This window comes from Oreochromis niloticus, linkage group LG17 (genome assembly GCF_001858045.2).
Source record: "Oreochromis niloticus isolate F11D_XX linkage group LG17, O_niloticus_UMD_NMBU, whole genome shotgun sequence".
Taxonomy (NCBI): domain Eukaryota; kingdom Metazoa; phylum Chordata; class Actinopteri; order Cichliformes; family Cichlidae; genus Oreochromis; species Oreochromis niloticus.
The window spans coordinates 35,756,251-35,774,050 of record NC_031981.2 but is presented as its reverse complement, the minus strand read 5'-3'; the positions used below and the strand labels follow the sequence as shown (position 1 = coordinate 35,774,050).

The following is a 17,800-nucleotide window of genomic DNA, read 5'->3' as shown; positions in this document are numbered from 1 at the left end:
GCACTGACTTCACATTGCACGTGAAAGTGTTAAAGGATGAATGGATCTTAGTGATGGATTTTAAAGATGGATTTATGCTGACTCGCAGAGAAACTATCACATATTTTTACCTCTAGCCATGACCGTACAATGACTGTAGCATATGTTTAAATGTGCCATATATTCCTCAAGACGGTCAAACAAATCTTAATAAAATGTATAAATATTGCTTGGGTGCCGACATCTATAAAATCCCACAGTTGTACATATTTGTACAATTGACAGTTTCATTGAACACTTGAGAACTTAAGACTCGTGTTTTATGTTTAGTATTCAGTTTGGGGTAGATTTCAGTTGAATGAGCCTTTTTCAGATGAATGATAAAATGACAGAAAATATGACTTCTTTTTTTTTTTTTTTAACAAGTTGCTAACTTAAAATGGCACCAAATAGTATACCGCAAAGCAAACCTTTCAGTATAACAACATTTCTTCAGCTATTTTAGGGGAAGAGTCAAATGATGATGGGCTACAATAGAATGCATCATGGCGTCATACACGACATTTTCATCGATGACATTTTTCATAAAGCAAGCCTACAAAAGATGTCTTTTGATTTATTCGCATTTATTTGTTAAAAATCTGACTGAAAACTTTGCTTATTCTTCTAATTGATTTTGATGTTACTAATCAATTGGTAAATTGCCATGTTTTCTGCCAAATAGTGGTGCTTTTAATTAATACATTTATATACAATCCCCCCTGGTTAACGTTGCTGTTGCTAATCTGACTGATAATTTGCTTTATATTGAGCTCTGGAACTTTCTTTGTCTCTTTTAGCCAATCTAGAGACCAATTTTTATACATATTTATATCCCAGGCTCATATAAACAACAGCATCCAACCCAGCCCAAGCTCTCTAAGAAGACGAGGAAAAACTCCTCTAAAGAGAGAAGAAACCTCGGGAAAGGCAATTCAAAGAGAGATCCCCTCTCCACGGATGGCTGGGTATAGAGGGGGATTGTGTCCAATATTTAGATGAAGGTCAGATGGAGGTCTTAGACTGCTTGCTGCTGGACTGGCTCTGTGGGGAAAAGAAAACACCAAAAAATAACCACATAACAGCAACTGCAATATGGCTACTAAATTTGAAAAGTGACTTATGTGTTGGAGCTTTTGCTCCGTAACCCTTTTGATTGATGGTGCGCAGAAGTTATTTGAGCCACGCATGATTCCAAAGATCCTCCAGGGTGAAGCGGTCCTTATAGTGCTTCCTCAGACACCCCGTCAAAAAATCCCTGCATTCTTTACAGAAATGAAATGCTCTTGTTAAAGTTATCCACAAAGTTATTTCACATTTCTTATATCAACAGCCCTTTTCGCAGAAATCTTACTGTTTGAAATGTCAGCTAAAATCGGTGGGTTTTGGTTGATGATCTTGTAGTCGCAGTCAAATGGTAAGTTCTTGTGTAACAGCTGGTACATCACAACACCCAGCTGCCAGGCTGTAGTATATTCTGCAGAGCAGAAGCCATGCGTGAACCACTCTGGACTACTGTAGTTCCTGGTTCCTAAGACACAAAGATAAGAAGAATTAATGGGGAGGGAACATGATGTGGAGACAGTTCATGACAGCACAACGCTGTGGCTGAAGACATACCTGCTTTCCTCCTGAACCTTTCTCCCGGAGTAAACGTGACTCCACAGCCAAAATCGATGTATCGCACTCGGGGTTCTTCGGAAGATGTTTCGATTAGAATGTTGTGTGGTTTAATATCTCGGTGGAAAACCCCCTTGTAATCCATCGTAATGGCTGCATCGACTAATTGTTTCATTATGACCTAAAAGAAAATAAAGCCATATTTGGAGCACAGGACATTCTCTATGAAAAACTGCTGTAAGCTCCAAATGGTCATCACTTACTTTAACATGTGTCTCTGACAGAGGTTTATCTGTAGTTTCGAGGTATTTGTTTAAGTCCATGCAATTTTCTGGTTTCTCAAAAACCATAATAAGCTCATCTTCCAGATCAAACCAGTCAAGTAGAAGTGGGGTTATACTGCTTTCCGTATCGTGTGGTCCAGCCCCAACTTGTATCAGTAGCGCCACCTCCAGGGGAATATCACTACTTTTCCCGTTCCAGTCCTTCAGAAGGAAAGTTACTTCAGGTCAATATTCAGACTTTCAACAAAAGTAGCTATCAGCGTACAGTTGTGAAATAGTCACAAAATGACCTGATTTTTAAAAAGCATTATTTCCACTGAAATATGTCAGTTTAAACAATAAGGTGTCCCACTGTTCATAGAATTCGACCATATTTCCTGATGATTTCACACACAGCTGTGAGACCAGTCTGGTTCATGCACAGAGGAACTACGTGCCCTTATGCGTGATGCCAGAAAAGAAGGCCTGAAATAATATAAATACCTGCTGAAATAAGAAAAGACACTTACCATTGTTGTGCGCACAACTCTGCGCTGGTTGACGTGTTTGATTGCCACCTGCATTAAAGACATTTTCTGGGTTAGAGAAGTATAAACTGGAATAAACAAAAGATCTGTGAAATGCACATGTAAGAAGCCATACTGGAAAACTGTCTTTTATGCGTATTCCAGAAAACACGGTGGCAAAGCCTCCTTGACCCAGCACCTCCAGCTGTTGATATTTTTCCAGGAAGTCTTCTGTAGACACACAGGAAAAACATACAGGTTATGACTTGTTACACGGAAAACATCTGACACAATCCTATAGAGCTTTGTTAGAACATTTCTAGTAATTGATAAATAGCAGCTACATTTTAGGAGATTAGTAGGTAACGTCATTACTGCCCAGAGTGTCTCTTACTGTCGATTGGTCCCACAGGAATCAAACCCAATCTTAAACCCCAGGACAAATTCTAAAGGATCTTGTGATTCAGCTCAGAAATATTGCCATTATCTGACCTCTTCTGTCAGTGCCGGAGATCCTGGGTGAGTCACACGTTTCAGAGGGTTCCTGGGTGGGACTCTCCTCTGGGCTCGTCGTCCTGCTTCTTTTGCTGGATGGTCCCTCAGATTCGCCACTAGTGCTCTTCCGTTTGTTGCTCATCTTAAATATACTAGAGTCGCTTGAAGGGACTATGAGAAGGCCAACTAAAATGGAAAAAGCAGTTTGACTTTAAGCATTTTCAGTCCAACTCTGTGTGTCAACTGCTGTCTACTGACTTTCTAAGCTCTGGAAATTGTAGGTTAACGCAATAACTGCACACTGAAAATCAACACAAAGAAGGCTAAATGAACCAACTACAAAGTTAAAGACCGTTAAGTACACAGTTAAAGGCACAAAGGAAACGATATAGCCAAGATAATGTCACAGCTAAAACAGGTCTTATCACTAACATTTCCAACTGGATTCCCCAGAAACAATGTGGCTGGGACCCGGTTTTGGACTTCCACTGCTTTTGCTTTTTTTCGGGGATTTGTCCACTCTTTCAGTTAAGTCCCTTCTCTTTCTTCCCTCTATTCTTCCATCTGGAGTCATCTTCACCAGTGTGGAGATGCAAGGCTCTGTTTGGTGTCCTGAAATCAACAAAAGATGATTTTGTTTAAGTCAAATTCAGTTGCCTCAAATAAAAACCCAGAAGTATGAATGATTACCACATGAGTCCCATTTGACTTACCTAGAGGGTTATTCAGATCCACAAGACGTGGTGCAGTATAAGTTGGCCAAGACTTTGACATTGTGTGATTAATTTAGGTTAATTTAATTTCAGGAGTTCACTCTTCACTCTTCAAAGATGCAATGAGCTGTGTGTTAGAACTATGATCTTTAAATTTCTTATAACAATGAGGCGATGACATCACAAGATTTTGGAATTCTTGGTTTCCATGGCTACAGAACATCAGCCTGGGCTAGGCAGTAATTTCTGGTGAAGGCAAAGTTCTGTAAATATTTATTTAGGGGTACAATATGGCAAAAACTGTAGAGCAGCTGAATAAACGCATGTTTATAGAGGGTTACTTCAAGGTGGGAACTGTGCTTCTACAACAAAGGACACAAAACTAGTTAGGAACAAACAATGAATATTATAGATAATATTGTAGCTATTATACTAACAAGAAGGACTCTCTTTGGGCAGCATTTACTTGTAAGGCAGTAGTGAAGGCTAATGGATGGCTTTGCAGGCTAAAAGCTAACAGCACAGGTTAAGTCAAAATTCACTTGATTTCAGCTTTATTTATCCAGCACTAAATCACAACAACAGCTGCCTAAAGGTGCTGAAATGTGTTGACTCATCTATAAATCGTATCTGTGAGCATTATTGTGACTAGCTACTCGCTAAATGTATGACCGGTATTGGGTTTAATGCATAATAAAATAATGCGTTACTGTAATGAGGTTATATTTTTCAAGGTTCAAAACCTATAGAAAGAAAGCACGTGTAGCCCAGTGAATTCGAACTTCCACAGTTATTCTTTATCCTTTCCTGCCTAATGTATTTTCTTATAATTTCTCAATAATTCACCATAATTTATTTGCTCTGTTTTACCTAACCTCTGACTGTCTTGGTGAGTGTTGTGGAAGTTAGCATTGTTAGCTGATGTAGCGAGCATGGTACCTGCTTCCCAACTCTATCGGTGTGGGGTTTTTTCTTTTTTTCTTCTACCGCTGGTTATTCATATTTATGTTCCACTTCCTTGTATACCTCATCTGTTTGTATGTTGTATACTCACTGATTGTTCAATAAAGTTCTTGTTAAAAATATATATATATATTGGTGTGTGGGTGTCGGGGAGGCACCAATGAAGTTTTCAAAACAGCATTTTGTAGTATTCAGTTGTTCTTATTAATATTGTTTGTTTTATGTTCAAGTTAACCGTGTGATAGACCTGCTTCAGCCAATGCTCTTTATTCCACTTTTATTCCTCTTTATTCACCTGCGAAGGTTACTGCTGCAGCAGCAGTGTGTAATATGTGATTAGAGTCCAGTAGCTGAATAAAGAGTGTTATGCAAATTGTTACCATTGTTTCAGAGATTGACTAAAAAGAGATAAAAATATAGTTTTATACATGAAAAACATTATTCTAATGATAATTGCTGATTAACACTTATTGTAAGGTGAGTTCAAGTGGTTTCAGAAAAACTTGATCATTTTCTGGTCAAAGATGATCAGACTTCATAAGAGATGGTTAAAACTTAATCAATTCTTTCATTTTCATTTTGGAAAAGAAAATTCCTCTGTTATGTGTTTTTCAATGCAGACTTGCACTATTTTATTAGTTCAATAGTGTGTTTGCATTTTGCATAAGGATTGAAATAATGCAATGTTCATATGTTAAACATAATTGAATACACCAGTGTGTGTGTGTGTGTGTGTGTGTGTGTGTGTGTGTGTGAGCTAAATTCTAAAGCTGTATGCAATAAGGGTTTTTATTGTCATACAGGCTGGTTTTTTTGTGGGGGGGGTGTTTTCTTCCTTCCATCCCATTGGTGGTTATTCATGGACATGATGTTGGAACTCTCCTCTGTGAGGAGATGGCAAGCCGTCCCAGACCCTAGAATTCATCTGCTACAAGGATCGTCCTTCACTCCTTTGAAGATTCACGGTTCGGTAGGATCACCCAGACCACATAACAGCGCTGGCAGTAGAAAAAGAACTAAGGGTGCACCCAGTAGATCTTCTTTTCTGTTTTTTTGTTTGTTTGTTTGTTTTTTCGTGTTCTTCTCCAAAGAAGAAGCGAGCTTGACTTGACTTACTCTTCTGACTCTTGACTTGAGACTTTGGATCACTGACACCATACCCGTGTGGGGACTGAGAGACACTTAGCGCAGATTATATGTGTGAGATTGTTTAGGTTATAAATTTTTTGCCGGCTATAGCTGTGCCTATGTTGCAGTGTTATTGTCTGTGTGACAATACAGTATTGTTCTCAACTCACCTGTCTCCTGCAAATCATTCTCCCTCTAACACTACCTCAAGAATCTAGAACTGATCCACCGGACGGTACATAGAAGCTCTGCTTACACACAGAAAGAAAAAAAAAAACATAAAACAGTTGTGTCTCATATTTTTACGCACTTGAGCTTCAACGAGCTGATTTCATTTCATGTGCGGGAGGAGAAAAATGATTATGAGCCAATTTTTTTTTTTATCATAAAATACATTCAGCAGTCCTTGGAGGAAAAGGTAGATCTTGAAGGTGCATTTCTTCTATGAATGGTTTTTTAAAACTCAACTGTCTCTGGTTAGCTTTTAGTAAGATGTTTTAATAGGTAGCCTGTGTTTTTCCTGATGATAGAAGTAGCTTAAACATCCTTAGGCATCCTGTAATGTATGTTCCTTTTATCGTCTGTAGACCAGTGGAGTCTTGATCTTTGCATAAAAATTACACACTGTGAGTCCTGACATGTTTATGATGTATACAGATATTTGTGTAATATATAATATTGCACAAAACACGATTTGTGTATTTCTACAACTAACTGTTCATCTAGGCACTGAATGGAGTGTCATATTAGCATGATGGGCTACAATAGAATGCATCATGGCGTCATACACGACATTTTCATCGATGACATTTTTCATAAAGCAAGCCTACAAAAGATGTCTTTTGATTTATTCGCATTTATTTGTTAAAAATCTGACTGAAAACTTTGCTTATTCTTCTAATTGATTTTGATGTTACTAATCAATTGGTAAATTGCCATGTTTTCTGCCAAATAGTGGTGCTTTTAATTAATACATTTATATACAATCCCCCCTGGTTAACGTTGCTGTTGCTAATCTGACTGATAATTTGCTTTATATTGAGCTCTGGAACTTTCTTTGTCTCTTTTAGCCAATCTAGAGACCAATTTTTATACATATTTATATCCCAGGCTCATATAAACAACAGCATCCAACCCAGCCCAAGCTCTCTAAGAAGACGAGGAAAAACTCCTCTAAAGAGAGAAGAAACCTCGGGAAAGGCAATTCAAAGAGAGATCCCCTCTCCACGGATGGCTGGGTATAGAGGGGGATTGTGTCCAATATTTAGATGAAGGTCAGATGGAGGTCTTAGACTGCTTGCTGCTGGACTGGCTCTGTGGGGAAAAGAAAACACCAAAAAATAACCACATAACAGCAACTGCAATATGGCTACTAAATTTGAAAAGTGACTTATGTGTTGGAGCTTTTGCTCCGTAACCCTTTTGATTCATAAGAAGTCTTTTTTTTTTTTTGTATAAAGTCAAGTTTTATTATAATTTTCAACCTTGCAACTTATACTTGTCAGTGTTCGAAAGTTGAACAGATACAGGAACAGGGACAGCAATGTAGAAGTACAAGTTAAAAAAATTTTTTTTTTTTAAAAAAACTACAAAAAGGAAACCCAAAACAGTACTAGAAAACAAGACAAAAAAAACTTCACATAATATTAAATAAGATTTGGCAATCTTAATATCAATAAATGAACAAAGTGAAGCAAACCTATGCTAGATTATTGAAACAATAAAGCATGTACAGGTCGCCATCGCTCACTGAACAATTCTCTCTGAATATCATATCATATCAATAGCATATCATCGATCGATTATGATCGATGACAGTGAACCTGAGCACCTCCCCTACCTTCGATGTGCGCTCACTCAGCTTGTAGGAAATGTTTAGTGTGGAAGAAGTGGAGAAGGTGGAGCTGAAAAGCTGACATAAAACAACTAAAACTACAAATGGGTGCAGCAAAATGTGTCAATTTAACCGCCATGTTAGCGGTCAGTGCTGCTGCACCAGCAACAAGCGGTAACAACTAGTGACAACCAGTGACAACCAGCAACAACCGGTAACCAAGCCTCACAGTCAAATATTGTTTGAAACAGATACTCGTGATTTCAAATAATTTAGAACTGATTCTACTATTTATGTGATGCTCCTCCTCTTCTATCCAAATCAGCTGAAAGGCAACAAAAAAAGATTCTCTATCCCTGGTGATTGCTGCAACTAGCAGCACAGCAGTGGAAAAAAAGAGCAGTGATCATTTGTATGTAAACAACACATGAGTTATTGAATGTGATCGCTACAGGTTATCACATCCAATATAGCAACAGCTCTTGAGCAATGTGCTCATAACATGACAAACGTTAATAAGAGGCCTAACACTGTAGAGGGAAGCCAAAGTGTTTGAAGAGAACTTGGAAAGACACAGGCCATCACCATGGACTCAACCAAAAAGGATGAATGCATGTTGTGTGCATGCTGCATACCTATGTGTTCAAAGTAAAAGGTGTGTACTGAACAGAGCATTTGCCATCCAGAAGCATTTACTGTATTTGTAATCATGCTTTTGAATCATATTTTATGAAGTCTTGTAATATGCCTGCTTGTCAACTTAATCTCAGAAGGAAGAAAGAATAATATAGCTGAGTAGAGATGTGAAACTAAATTGTCAAAAGGAAGCTGGCAGCTGAGGAAGAAAGCAATGGAGCAACCTGGAGCAACACTGAAATATAACTTTGACAGGTGTTCCAGTTTCTGTGTGAGGAGGATTAACACTGACAGGTTTGAAACACCAACATCATTGTTTATGTTAATATAAAAATGTCACCAACCAGTCATTTACGGCTGATTACACTGTGAGACTGACACAAAAACCTCTGCATCAGTAAGAATTCCCTTCAAATCTGAGCTCTTTGTTATTCCTATTGAAACAGCTTAATTCATTTTAGTATAGGATAAGTCCACTGGGGTGATCGTGGTTCAAGGCAGTTCGTCTTGTAATTGGAAGGTTGCCAGTTCGAGCCCCGGCTCGGACAGTCTCAGTCATTGTGTCCTTGGGCAAGACACTTCACCCGTTGCCTGCTGGTGGTGGTCAGAGGGCCCGGTGGCGCCAGTGTCCGGCAGCCTCGCCTCGCCTCTGTCAGTGCGTTATTATAGCCACAGCCAAGCCAAGCTATAATGTAGCTTGCCATCACCAGTGTGTGAATGACTGAATGTAGTGTAAAGCGCTTTGGGGTCCTTAGGGACTAAGTAAAGCGCTATACAAATACAGGCCATTTACCATTTTATTGTAAGCTGGACAATAAAATCAAGTTATTAATCCATGTATTAATTTAGACCCAACATGCTGAAATTGTGTGCTTTCAGTTCATTTCATTTCAATTTATATAGCCCCAGTTCACAAGTACAGTCTTCCCAGTTTGAACGACAATATGTGGTGCTGGAGATGCCTTTTACAGCTATTACAGAAAACGGATGCATAGCAGAGGGATAAACAGGCCCAGCAATGGAAACAGATTCACAGCACAGCCTCTGTTTAGCAAATCTTTTTTTGTATATGTTTTGATACTAGACAATTATGAGGCAATTATTCACTTAAATACCTATTTTGTACAAAGAATGTTTAGTAATGAAATGTAACTAAGGTTCACAGTGTGTGGGAGTCTGTTTATTGTGAAGTTGACATTAAAACACATCTAAAAGGTTGAGGGAAAAAGAGGGTAGAGGTGTGGCTTACATTCTCCTTAGGAGTTCCTCCTCATCCTTCCTGCCATGTATCAATAGTTGAGGCTGGTGGCGGAGTGATGGAGGGAATATTTTCTTGGCACATGTTGGGCCACTTACTAAGGGCTGTGAATCATTTAAATGCAACAGCCTACCTGAAAATTAAACTCCATGCATTTATCAACCATCTCCTAACAATAGTTAACATGACAGTTAAATTAGCCCCCCTGTTATAAAGCATGCATACACTGCTGTTGTAAAAGTTGGACAGATTCCAGGTTAACCGGGTCTACCTTGTGATCCAAAGCCTAACTTTATTTATACAGTACACATTTTCCTTATAAAGTGAATTTAAGTTGCAAATATTCATTCAATCAGTTGACACTCCATCGATTAAAAATAAGGGCATTTGGAGAAAAGTTATGATCACTGGGAAGTAGATTACTTTTACTTTACGTCTTGTGGAAAATGTGTCTGAGCCTCAGCTATGCAACAATTTGTCTGTTGGCAAGTGTCTTATAAATTAGTGCAGTGATGGAGTGGCAATATAAATTATGTTTAGGAAGCCAAAGTAAAAAAGTGGTGCTCAAAGAAAGAATGGGGGAAAGAGAGCAGGATGAGATATCAACCAGGGCTTTAGATTTGAGCAGTGATGTCAATGACTTGCTGAGTGCATGACCTAAAAGATGAAGTTCTGACGAGTGAGTAGTTTGTCTGCGTTTTTGTAAAGGACTGAAACATTTTTAATGTTTGTATATTGAAAACATGTACACTCACCGTAATCTGTGTAATATATCTATAAGCTGATCCCTTGGAAATTAATACTGAATGTTGAATTAGAACTGAAGAAGCTTCTCGGATGAGAGGTGAAACGTCTTCAAGCAACTTAAAGAAGTCCAGACGCTTTTCTTTGCAAACTCCTTTGACTACGATGACCTGGATGACTGAGAACCTTCACAGACAATGTTGAATTATGTTGTTTTTGAAAGGATTTCATCCTGGATGTGCAGCTGAAAAAGCTGCAGGAACTATGTGATACCAGCTTGTCTCTGTTCTACAACCATCTCTACAGAAAAACACATTATTTTTACAGACACAGTCATTTGATGCTTGGTCGTGATCTCATTATGGAATATTTTTTCCAATGTGCATCTCAATACATATAATGATTTATATCAAGCAAATTATGTCATCATATATGAGAAAACTCTAAAATTATGTTTGATTTTGACTCACTTGACTCATTTGGCTCATGTATATATGAAATAAAATGGTAAATTGTTGAAAATCAGCAGCATTGTTCTATAATTGCAGCATAAATGCAGCAGGCAAAAGACAATCTTGGCATTAGGCTGAGAGGAGGCTTGGTAAAACATTTAAAATGTTAAAGAAATAGAGTCATGTTTGTGATAAATGAGCAGTTTCGCCATCTGTAAAGCATATGTCCTCACAGCAACGCTAAATGTCGAGGTAATGGACTGAGACAAGCCCATTTTAAAAACGGATTGAAAGGAAAGTAACTTGAAAGTAATCACACTTTACAAGAGTGCTATATTTATTTAATGCAATACAGTACAGTGCCTCTGTACTGTCAGCACACATTTATCATCATAGTACAGACACAGAAAGAAAGCATGGAAAAGCAGGCGCACATTTACATAGAAAACAAAACAACAAATTCATCAAGTAAACACCAAGTTTTGTCATATTCTCCTCCATTTATACAGAAGTATTGGATCCACGGTCACGGAGCTCCACATGCCAATCCTGGGGACGGCAGAACTTTGTTTTGGAGTTTGGCAGAAGTGTATCAGTCGGTGCAGGTGTCCTGGACTTGCTTTGGCTTTTAATAATTTGGGCTCTTGCTATCTTACTAAAGAGACTGCAGTGCTGAGTCCTTCACCACCTCCTCATCCTCCTCCTTTTCCATCTACACATCTCTGCTGCCACTGCCAAACCTAAACATTTCTCTTTTATGGTAGATGTATGTATGTGCACACGCATCTTATAAGGGTCAAATGAGTTCAGTAATGTAAAGGTCATTAAACCTCAGTTCTTCAAAGATAAAAGACTTCTCTTATCATATTTCTGCAGTTCCACACATCTAATTTATTCACCTTCTGTCTCCTTCGTAGAAGATAATAAGGTGATATATGTTTTTCTTTACCTTGATTCTATATAACACAAACACAGCTACATACTCTACATACTCTTATTTTTAATGGGCACCGCAGCGGTTATAAGGTGTCAGGTATAAACTCATAAATTGTCCAGGATGCACTGCACCATTTTAGCGTTTGAACTGTGCTGCAGGTCACATTCTTATTAGCTTTGTGTTTTTTCTTGTTCTCCATTTATGATTCAGTAGTTAGTTTAATTTGGTACCTTTAGAAGTTTTAACAGGCTCTTACACATGAACATGTATCTTGAAAAACATGTCAGGAAGTTTATATGCGCAATGTCCTTTCACTTTTCACATCCACACCAGACTGATAGTTGAAGTCGGCTTTAATGGGAACCTCCAATTCCAATGAGGCCAAATGACTTCACATATCTGAGGGAAGAGCACAGATGTAATTTGAGGCGTCGCAAAACCTCACAGACAGCCGGTGAGGGTTATTAGAATGATGACTATCTCTGATTTAGACTATTCATCACAGGACAAGAGTTTTAGCTGTGAAGAAGTCAGTGCATCAGTCAGGAGGGCACGCTGTCCTTATTACTGCATCTAAACTTATTCTCACAAACTCTTCATGTCTAACATAACATCCACACTGAAAAGAAGTTCATAATTGCATACAATATTATACTGCCAGACACTTTCTCACAAAGATGCTGGGAGAGGAGATTCCAATCTGCAGCTTTCTACTGGGAGAAATGGTTTCCGTATGTATTTGATCTTATTTTATTTATTTAATTGGTCATCCTCAAAACTATTGAAAGAATTTCAATAAGGATATATCATTTAGAGAAAGTGACTGGTGATTAGACTCTAATGACACATATGACAGAACAGGATCTTCCTTACTGAACTTACACATATGCTTCATAACTGGTGTTACTGAGCTAATGACTACTGCTGGGTTCCAGTGGGAGAGTGAGGAAGTCTGAGCCGGAGGTGGAGCCTAGCAATCAGAGAGTAAATTCAGAAGGGGGAAACTGTCGAACAGATGATGAACAGAAGGACTAGATGAAATATGGCTGCCTGTAGCAGAGGTTTGATTATTCTGTTTGATTATTGATTGATTATTAATTTTATGATATCTTAAACTATTGCTTTTAAGGTATCCTTGAGAGTTTTGAAAGGCACCTATAAATAAACTGTAATATTGCTATTATTGTTATCACTGTGATAAGATGCAGCTTTTGAGGCTCTGCTACTGGTCAGTTGTGCTGATGTAAAGCAAAACCTCAATGCATCTCCAGTCCTTCAGCAAAGAGTCAAGCGTGTGCAACACAACACACACACAGAACTGAGATAGAGAGAAGATGGAGAGAGAAAAGCACCAGAAAGTGCCAACAGGTCAAGCTAACCATGAATATGGCACGGTGGAATCATACTGGGTTGCAGAGGGTGATGTGACACAGAAGTAGAGATTGTGATCATATCTTACTCCTCAAACAAATTCAAGAAACACATTGTGAACGTTAGAAATCATAGGGGAGAAAATCTGTACTGATATGGACTCGGTAATGTGTGAAGAACAAAAGGATCTCTCATTGTTTGATGGAAATTAAAATTATCAACTGAAAGAGGGATGAATTCAAAGACACACAGGAAATCAAAGTAGAAAAATAATGAGACAGGCTAGTTAATTTTGCCAAAATATCATTACAGCATCTACAGTGTGGCCCCTACATGCATGTACGCCGGTGCAGATAGTCTGGTCAAAGGCATTTACACCAATGGCCCTTTGGAGGTAATTTTGTTTAATTTTATATTTTATATGTATATATAATTTTATATACTATATACTTCAATGTACTAAATTATAATCATACTATACTGTGATTTAAAAAGTGTTTATTAATTTTATGAGCAGTATTTTTGGTGTCTGCCTGCTATATGAACCCAGACAGATGGGTATATAAAATGTAACCCTACTGTTGGCAGCCATACAGCTACTTTGGCAATAATTAGTTCAAGCATTAGATGAGGAGAACAAAGGGCAAATTTGCTTCTTTACTATATAGGCATGCCCAGTGCTTTTTGTGCAGCTTTGCCTCATTAGGCAAAGCATTTAGAAAGCATTTACTTTTAAAGTGTACAAGGTTTGCAGTTTGACTCTGCACCAGACTTCTCAAGAAAACCTTTTCTAAGCTTTTTGATACGTTCCATGTTTGATAAACCCAGGAGTTCCCTGACCTTCAGCTCATAATACATATATGTGTCCATAGAACTGATGTGAACATTTCAACAAACTTTACAACAACCAACAAAAGACTCAAAAAATGTCTGTTACTGGAAATGCTCATGGACGTGGAGCTCTAGATTGAAGCTGACATGCCTTGATACCTTAATTAACACTGTCAGCTAAAGCACCAATGACTAAAAGTAAAAAGTATCAGGAAAGCATCTTTATTCACATACCCATTCAAATTTTTTTAGCAACACTACAAAATGCTAATATTTTCTTACAGTACTATTTCCCTTAAGTGGTATATCTCCTTTTGGTTAAGTCTCTGTAGGCTTTTTAATAGGAAGAAACTCCTGCTTCCTCTGAGCATTTTAATGCAAGAGACAAACTGAGATAATTGTTTTTAGACTTGCAAATTCCACAGATGTATCCATTATTCTCACATAGGTGTTACTACAGTCCAGGTGTGTGAGGGCTGTGTGAAGAGCTGTTATTATCGACAGAGGACGCCATAATAACAGCTCTTCACACAGCCCTCACACACCTGGACTGTAGTAACACCTATGTGAGAATGCTATTTGTGGACTTCAGCTCTGCCTTCAATACAGTTCAACCCCACAAACTGGTTAATAAACTAAGCAACTTAGGACTCAGCAGCTCACTGTGCAGCTGGATACTGGACTTCCTGAGCAACAGACCCCAGAACGTAAGAATGGGAGAGCACACCTCCTCCACCCTCATTCTGAATGTGGGTGTTCCACAGGGGTGTGTCCTCAGTCCCCTCTTATACTCACTTTTCACCCATGACTGTTCACCAATCCACACCAGTAACACCATTATAAAATTTGCTGATGACACCACTGTCATAGGACTGATCGACAACAATGATGATTCAGCCTACAGAGAGGAGGTTCAGCATCTGAAACGATGGTGTGACGACAACAACCTGCATCTGAACACAGCCAAGACCAAGGAGATGGTAATCGACTTCAGAAGAACAAAGCGATCTGAGCACTCTACCCTCTACATTGATGGGGAGGAGGTAGAAAGGGTAGAAAGCTTTAAGTTCCTCGGAGTCCACATCTCGGCCGACCTTACCTGGTCCACAAACATCTCCCACCAGGTAGGGAAAGCACAACAAAGGCTGTACTTCCTCAGGAAACTACGTCAGGCCCAATTACCCCAAAGACTGCTAGTAAACTTCTACCGCTCCACCATTGAGAGCCTTCTGACTTACTGCTGCACACTCTGGTTCAACTGCTGCACCGCGGAGGACAAGAGGAAACTGCAGCGGGTGGTGAGGGCAGCAGAGCGGGCAATCGGCACTTCACTAACTCCCCTCAGAGACATCTATACTGGCAGACTTCAGCAGAAAGCCAGCATCACCATCAAAGACCCCTCGCACCCTGGACACTCACTTTTTTCCCCCCTTCCCTCTGGTAAACACTACAGGTCCATCAGGTCGAAGACAAACAGACTCAACAGAAGTTTTTACCCACAGGCTGTCAAACATGCCCTACCTCCACCCTGATTGGAGGATAACTGCACTGCCAACACTCATGGACATTACACCTTATTTATAAATCGTATTTCTGTTTATACTTCAATGCAACCAACATTCCTACCTCTTTAAACTGTATTTATTATAACCGTATTTAGTATAGTTCAAACAGCAGTTGCCACCCTTCTGACCTATCAGTAAATTACCTTGAATGGAGGAACTCATTAAAGAAGCTTGTGTCCCAAAATATTTGGGTTCCCTACAAAAAGTGAGAAAACTGCCATAAACAACAGAAAGAGAAAATCCAAGAACCCACCAGCTGTTTGCAACACATGTGAGGTAGCAGAACAAGTGGTGCAATGTCACTGTCCATGCAAACCACAGTAGACTTTGACATATGTGACTGTCAGCTTTTAAACATATTCAACTTTCATCCTCAGTGCATTTCATAATTGGTGAGACAGTAAAGGCCCGGTATATGCAAAGAAACATAACCCAGTTATATAACACCATGCTGGAAAAATAAATACTTTGGATTAACAAAGTGAGGCTCATTGGGCCACTAGCCATTACTCTTTTCCTCCAAGAATACTTAAAACAGTTGACAATTAACAATAAAAAGAATCTGACCTGATGCTGACATGGATACTTTTGCAGGTTTTATTAGTCTGTCATGAAGCTCATTTATCTACCATGTTACTAACATGAGTCGAGTTTGTCCAGGAATTTAGGGAAAGGTTCATTCAAACCACAAACAAATAACCATGTGGTGAAAAGAGCATTACAAAGACGTCAAAAACAAACCAGCCAGAGGAAATGTGCTTGTGCTTAAAAATATACTACGGGTAAACGTGAATCAAAACTGACTTCATAATATATGCATCATGAGAGAACTGCTATTAAAGCGGATACCTGATCTTCTCCAAAAGTTGAATCTGTTCATCTGGACGTAGCGTTTTGTGGGAGAAACGTTTCGTCACTCATCCAAGTGACTTCTTCAGTCTCAGCTGACTGCAGGTTTCCCCAAACCTTATAAACAGTACATTTGCATAATGACTGAAACCAGCCCACTGAAGGAACAATGGGCTGTGAGGTCAGTTCCTTAATCATAATTATGCAAATTCCCATGACCATTGATCAACAATCACTGACCAAAACCCACTGATCAAAGAACACTGATCAATGGCCATGAGTACCATTCACAGAGAGTTGGGGAATGGCTGCAATAACAGCATTGTAAGATGGCGAAAGATGTACCCTTAGGCCCCCTCCTCGATTCAGAGATGGTCTTTCCCTTTTCACGTAAATGGCCTCCTTGACTCCGCGCTCAAACCAGCGTTCTTCCCTGTCCAGGATGTGTACATCCTCATCGTTGAAAGAGTGTCCACTGGCCTGTAGGTGTAAATAAACTGCAGAGTCCTGGCCTGATGTCTCAGCTGACCTGAAGAAGTCACTTGGATGAGTGACGAAACGTTTCTCCCACAAAACGCTACGTCCAGATGAACAGATTCAACTTTTGGAGATTTACTTTCCTGGATGATTGAGAATGCATCAATACCTGATCTTGATTCTGCCAAGAGAAAGGTCAAGGTTTAGCTGCGGCGACTGTACAAAATCATTTTGTACTGCGTTGCTGCGGACTCCTCACTCAATCCTTCCCCTTTCTCAGGTCCATGTGCCTCTGCTGAAGTTCCTGATTTTCTTCCTCCTGTGCCACCACTACATCTTCACCAGCGTACACCCATCCAGGAAAAACATTCAGACCACCGTTTCACCACGATGTCTGGATCACCTTGGTGTTGTCACAAAAGGTATACATGGCCTCTGTATCACACCCACACATACAGCCTGTATGCCATCTTGCTTCAGTTTAGTTTGTGAACCCTCAGTTTAAAACTGGATTTGTGTCAACTCGATTTTCTGATTTTCTGATTTTACAAAGCAACTTTATCCTCATTGACAGAAAACATTCTGGGCAGAATACAGTCAAAAATCTCAACTCACTGCACATTTCTCCCGCTGTCATTCAATTTTGTCACACTTTAGGACACTCACAGAAAATGCAGAATACTGTGCACTAGAGACAGATTTAAATAAATAATGAAAGTTATTATTTTAATTAAAGATCTCTCTGAAAATATATACCATTGGCCCATAAATAAAACAAATTCTCAATATTTATGAGTTTAAGGTATTGCTTGAAACTTTTTCAGACAATTCGACAGGTAAAAAAGCAGCCAAAAGAATGAACTGATTCATTAGAAAGGAATCTTCAGTCAATTAAGAAGTCATTTGAGTTACGAAATGTTTCTCCCACTCAAAATGCAATGCCCAGATGAACAGAATCAACTCTCTGCATTTCCTTACCTGGATGACTGAGCATTCATCAAGACACCACATTAGATAGTTATCAGTGTATTTGCAGGATTGTGGCTAAGCTTGTCAAAACTGATGTCAAATCACATCAGCATCAGGTGTCAAATGGTAGAATTGACACTTCAAATCAAC

General features: G+C 39.1%; 1 protein-coding gene across 2 annotated transcripts; it reads right to left on the bottom strand.

Annotated features, from left to right (window-relative positions):
• Positions 1-588: 588 nt before the first annotated feature.
• LOC102078900 (serine/threonine-protein kinase pim-2) lies at positions 589-7,149 on the bottom strand. 2 transcript variants are annotated; one of them, XM_005475548.2, is made up of 10 exons: positions 5,898-7,149; positions 3,637-3,745; positions 3,356-3,535; positions 2,921-3,109; positions 2,565-2,659; positions 2,432-2,479; positions 1,902-2,123; positions 1,639-1,819; positions 1,373-1,549; positions 589-1,283 (listed from the first exon to the last, which is right to left on the bottom strand). In XM_005475548.2, exons 2-10 carry the CDS (start codon positions 3,695-3,697, stop codon positions 1,192-1,194), a joined length of 1,245 nt encoding a protein of 414 aa, XP_005475605.1. In that variant the 5' UTR covers positions 3,698-3,745; positions 5,898-7,149; the 3' UTR covers positions 589-1,191. The 2 variants fall into 2 exon arrangements, with proteins under 2 accessions (XP_005475605.1, XP_005475604.1); XM_005475547.4 differs by lacking the exon at positions 5,898-7,149 and having other exon boundaries at positions 3,637-4,551.
• Positions 7,150-17,800: the final 10,651 nt, after the last annotated feature.

What these genes read in the sequence shown, in the direction of transcription:
- LOC102078900 (XM_005475548.2), bottom strand. Translation starts at nt 3,697, where the DNA reads ATGTCAAAGTCTTGGCCAACTTATACTGCACCACGTCTTGTGGATCTG. An exon ending in GCATAAAAGACAGTTTTCCA is followed by an intron (nt 2,480 to 2,564) that starts GTATGGCTTCTT and finishes TCTTTAATGCAG; the next exon opens with GTGGCAATCAAACACGTCAA. An exon ending in AAGGTTCAGGAGGAAAGCAG is followed by an intron (nt 1,550 to 1,638) that starts GTATGTCTTCAG and finishes TTTGTGTCTTAG; the next exon opens with GAACCAGGAACTACAGTAGT.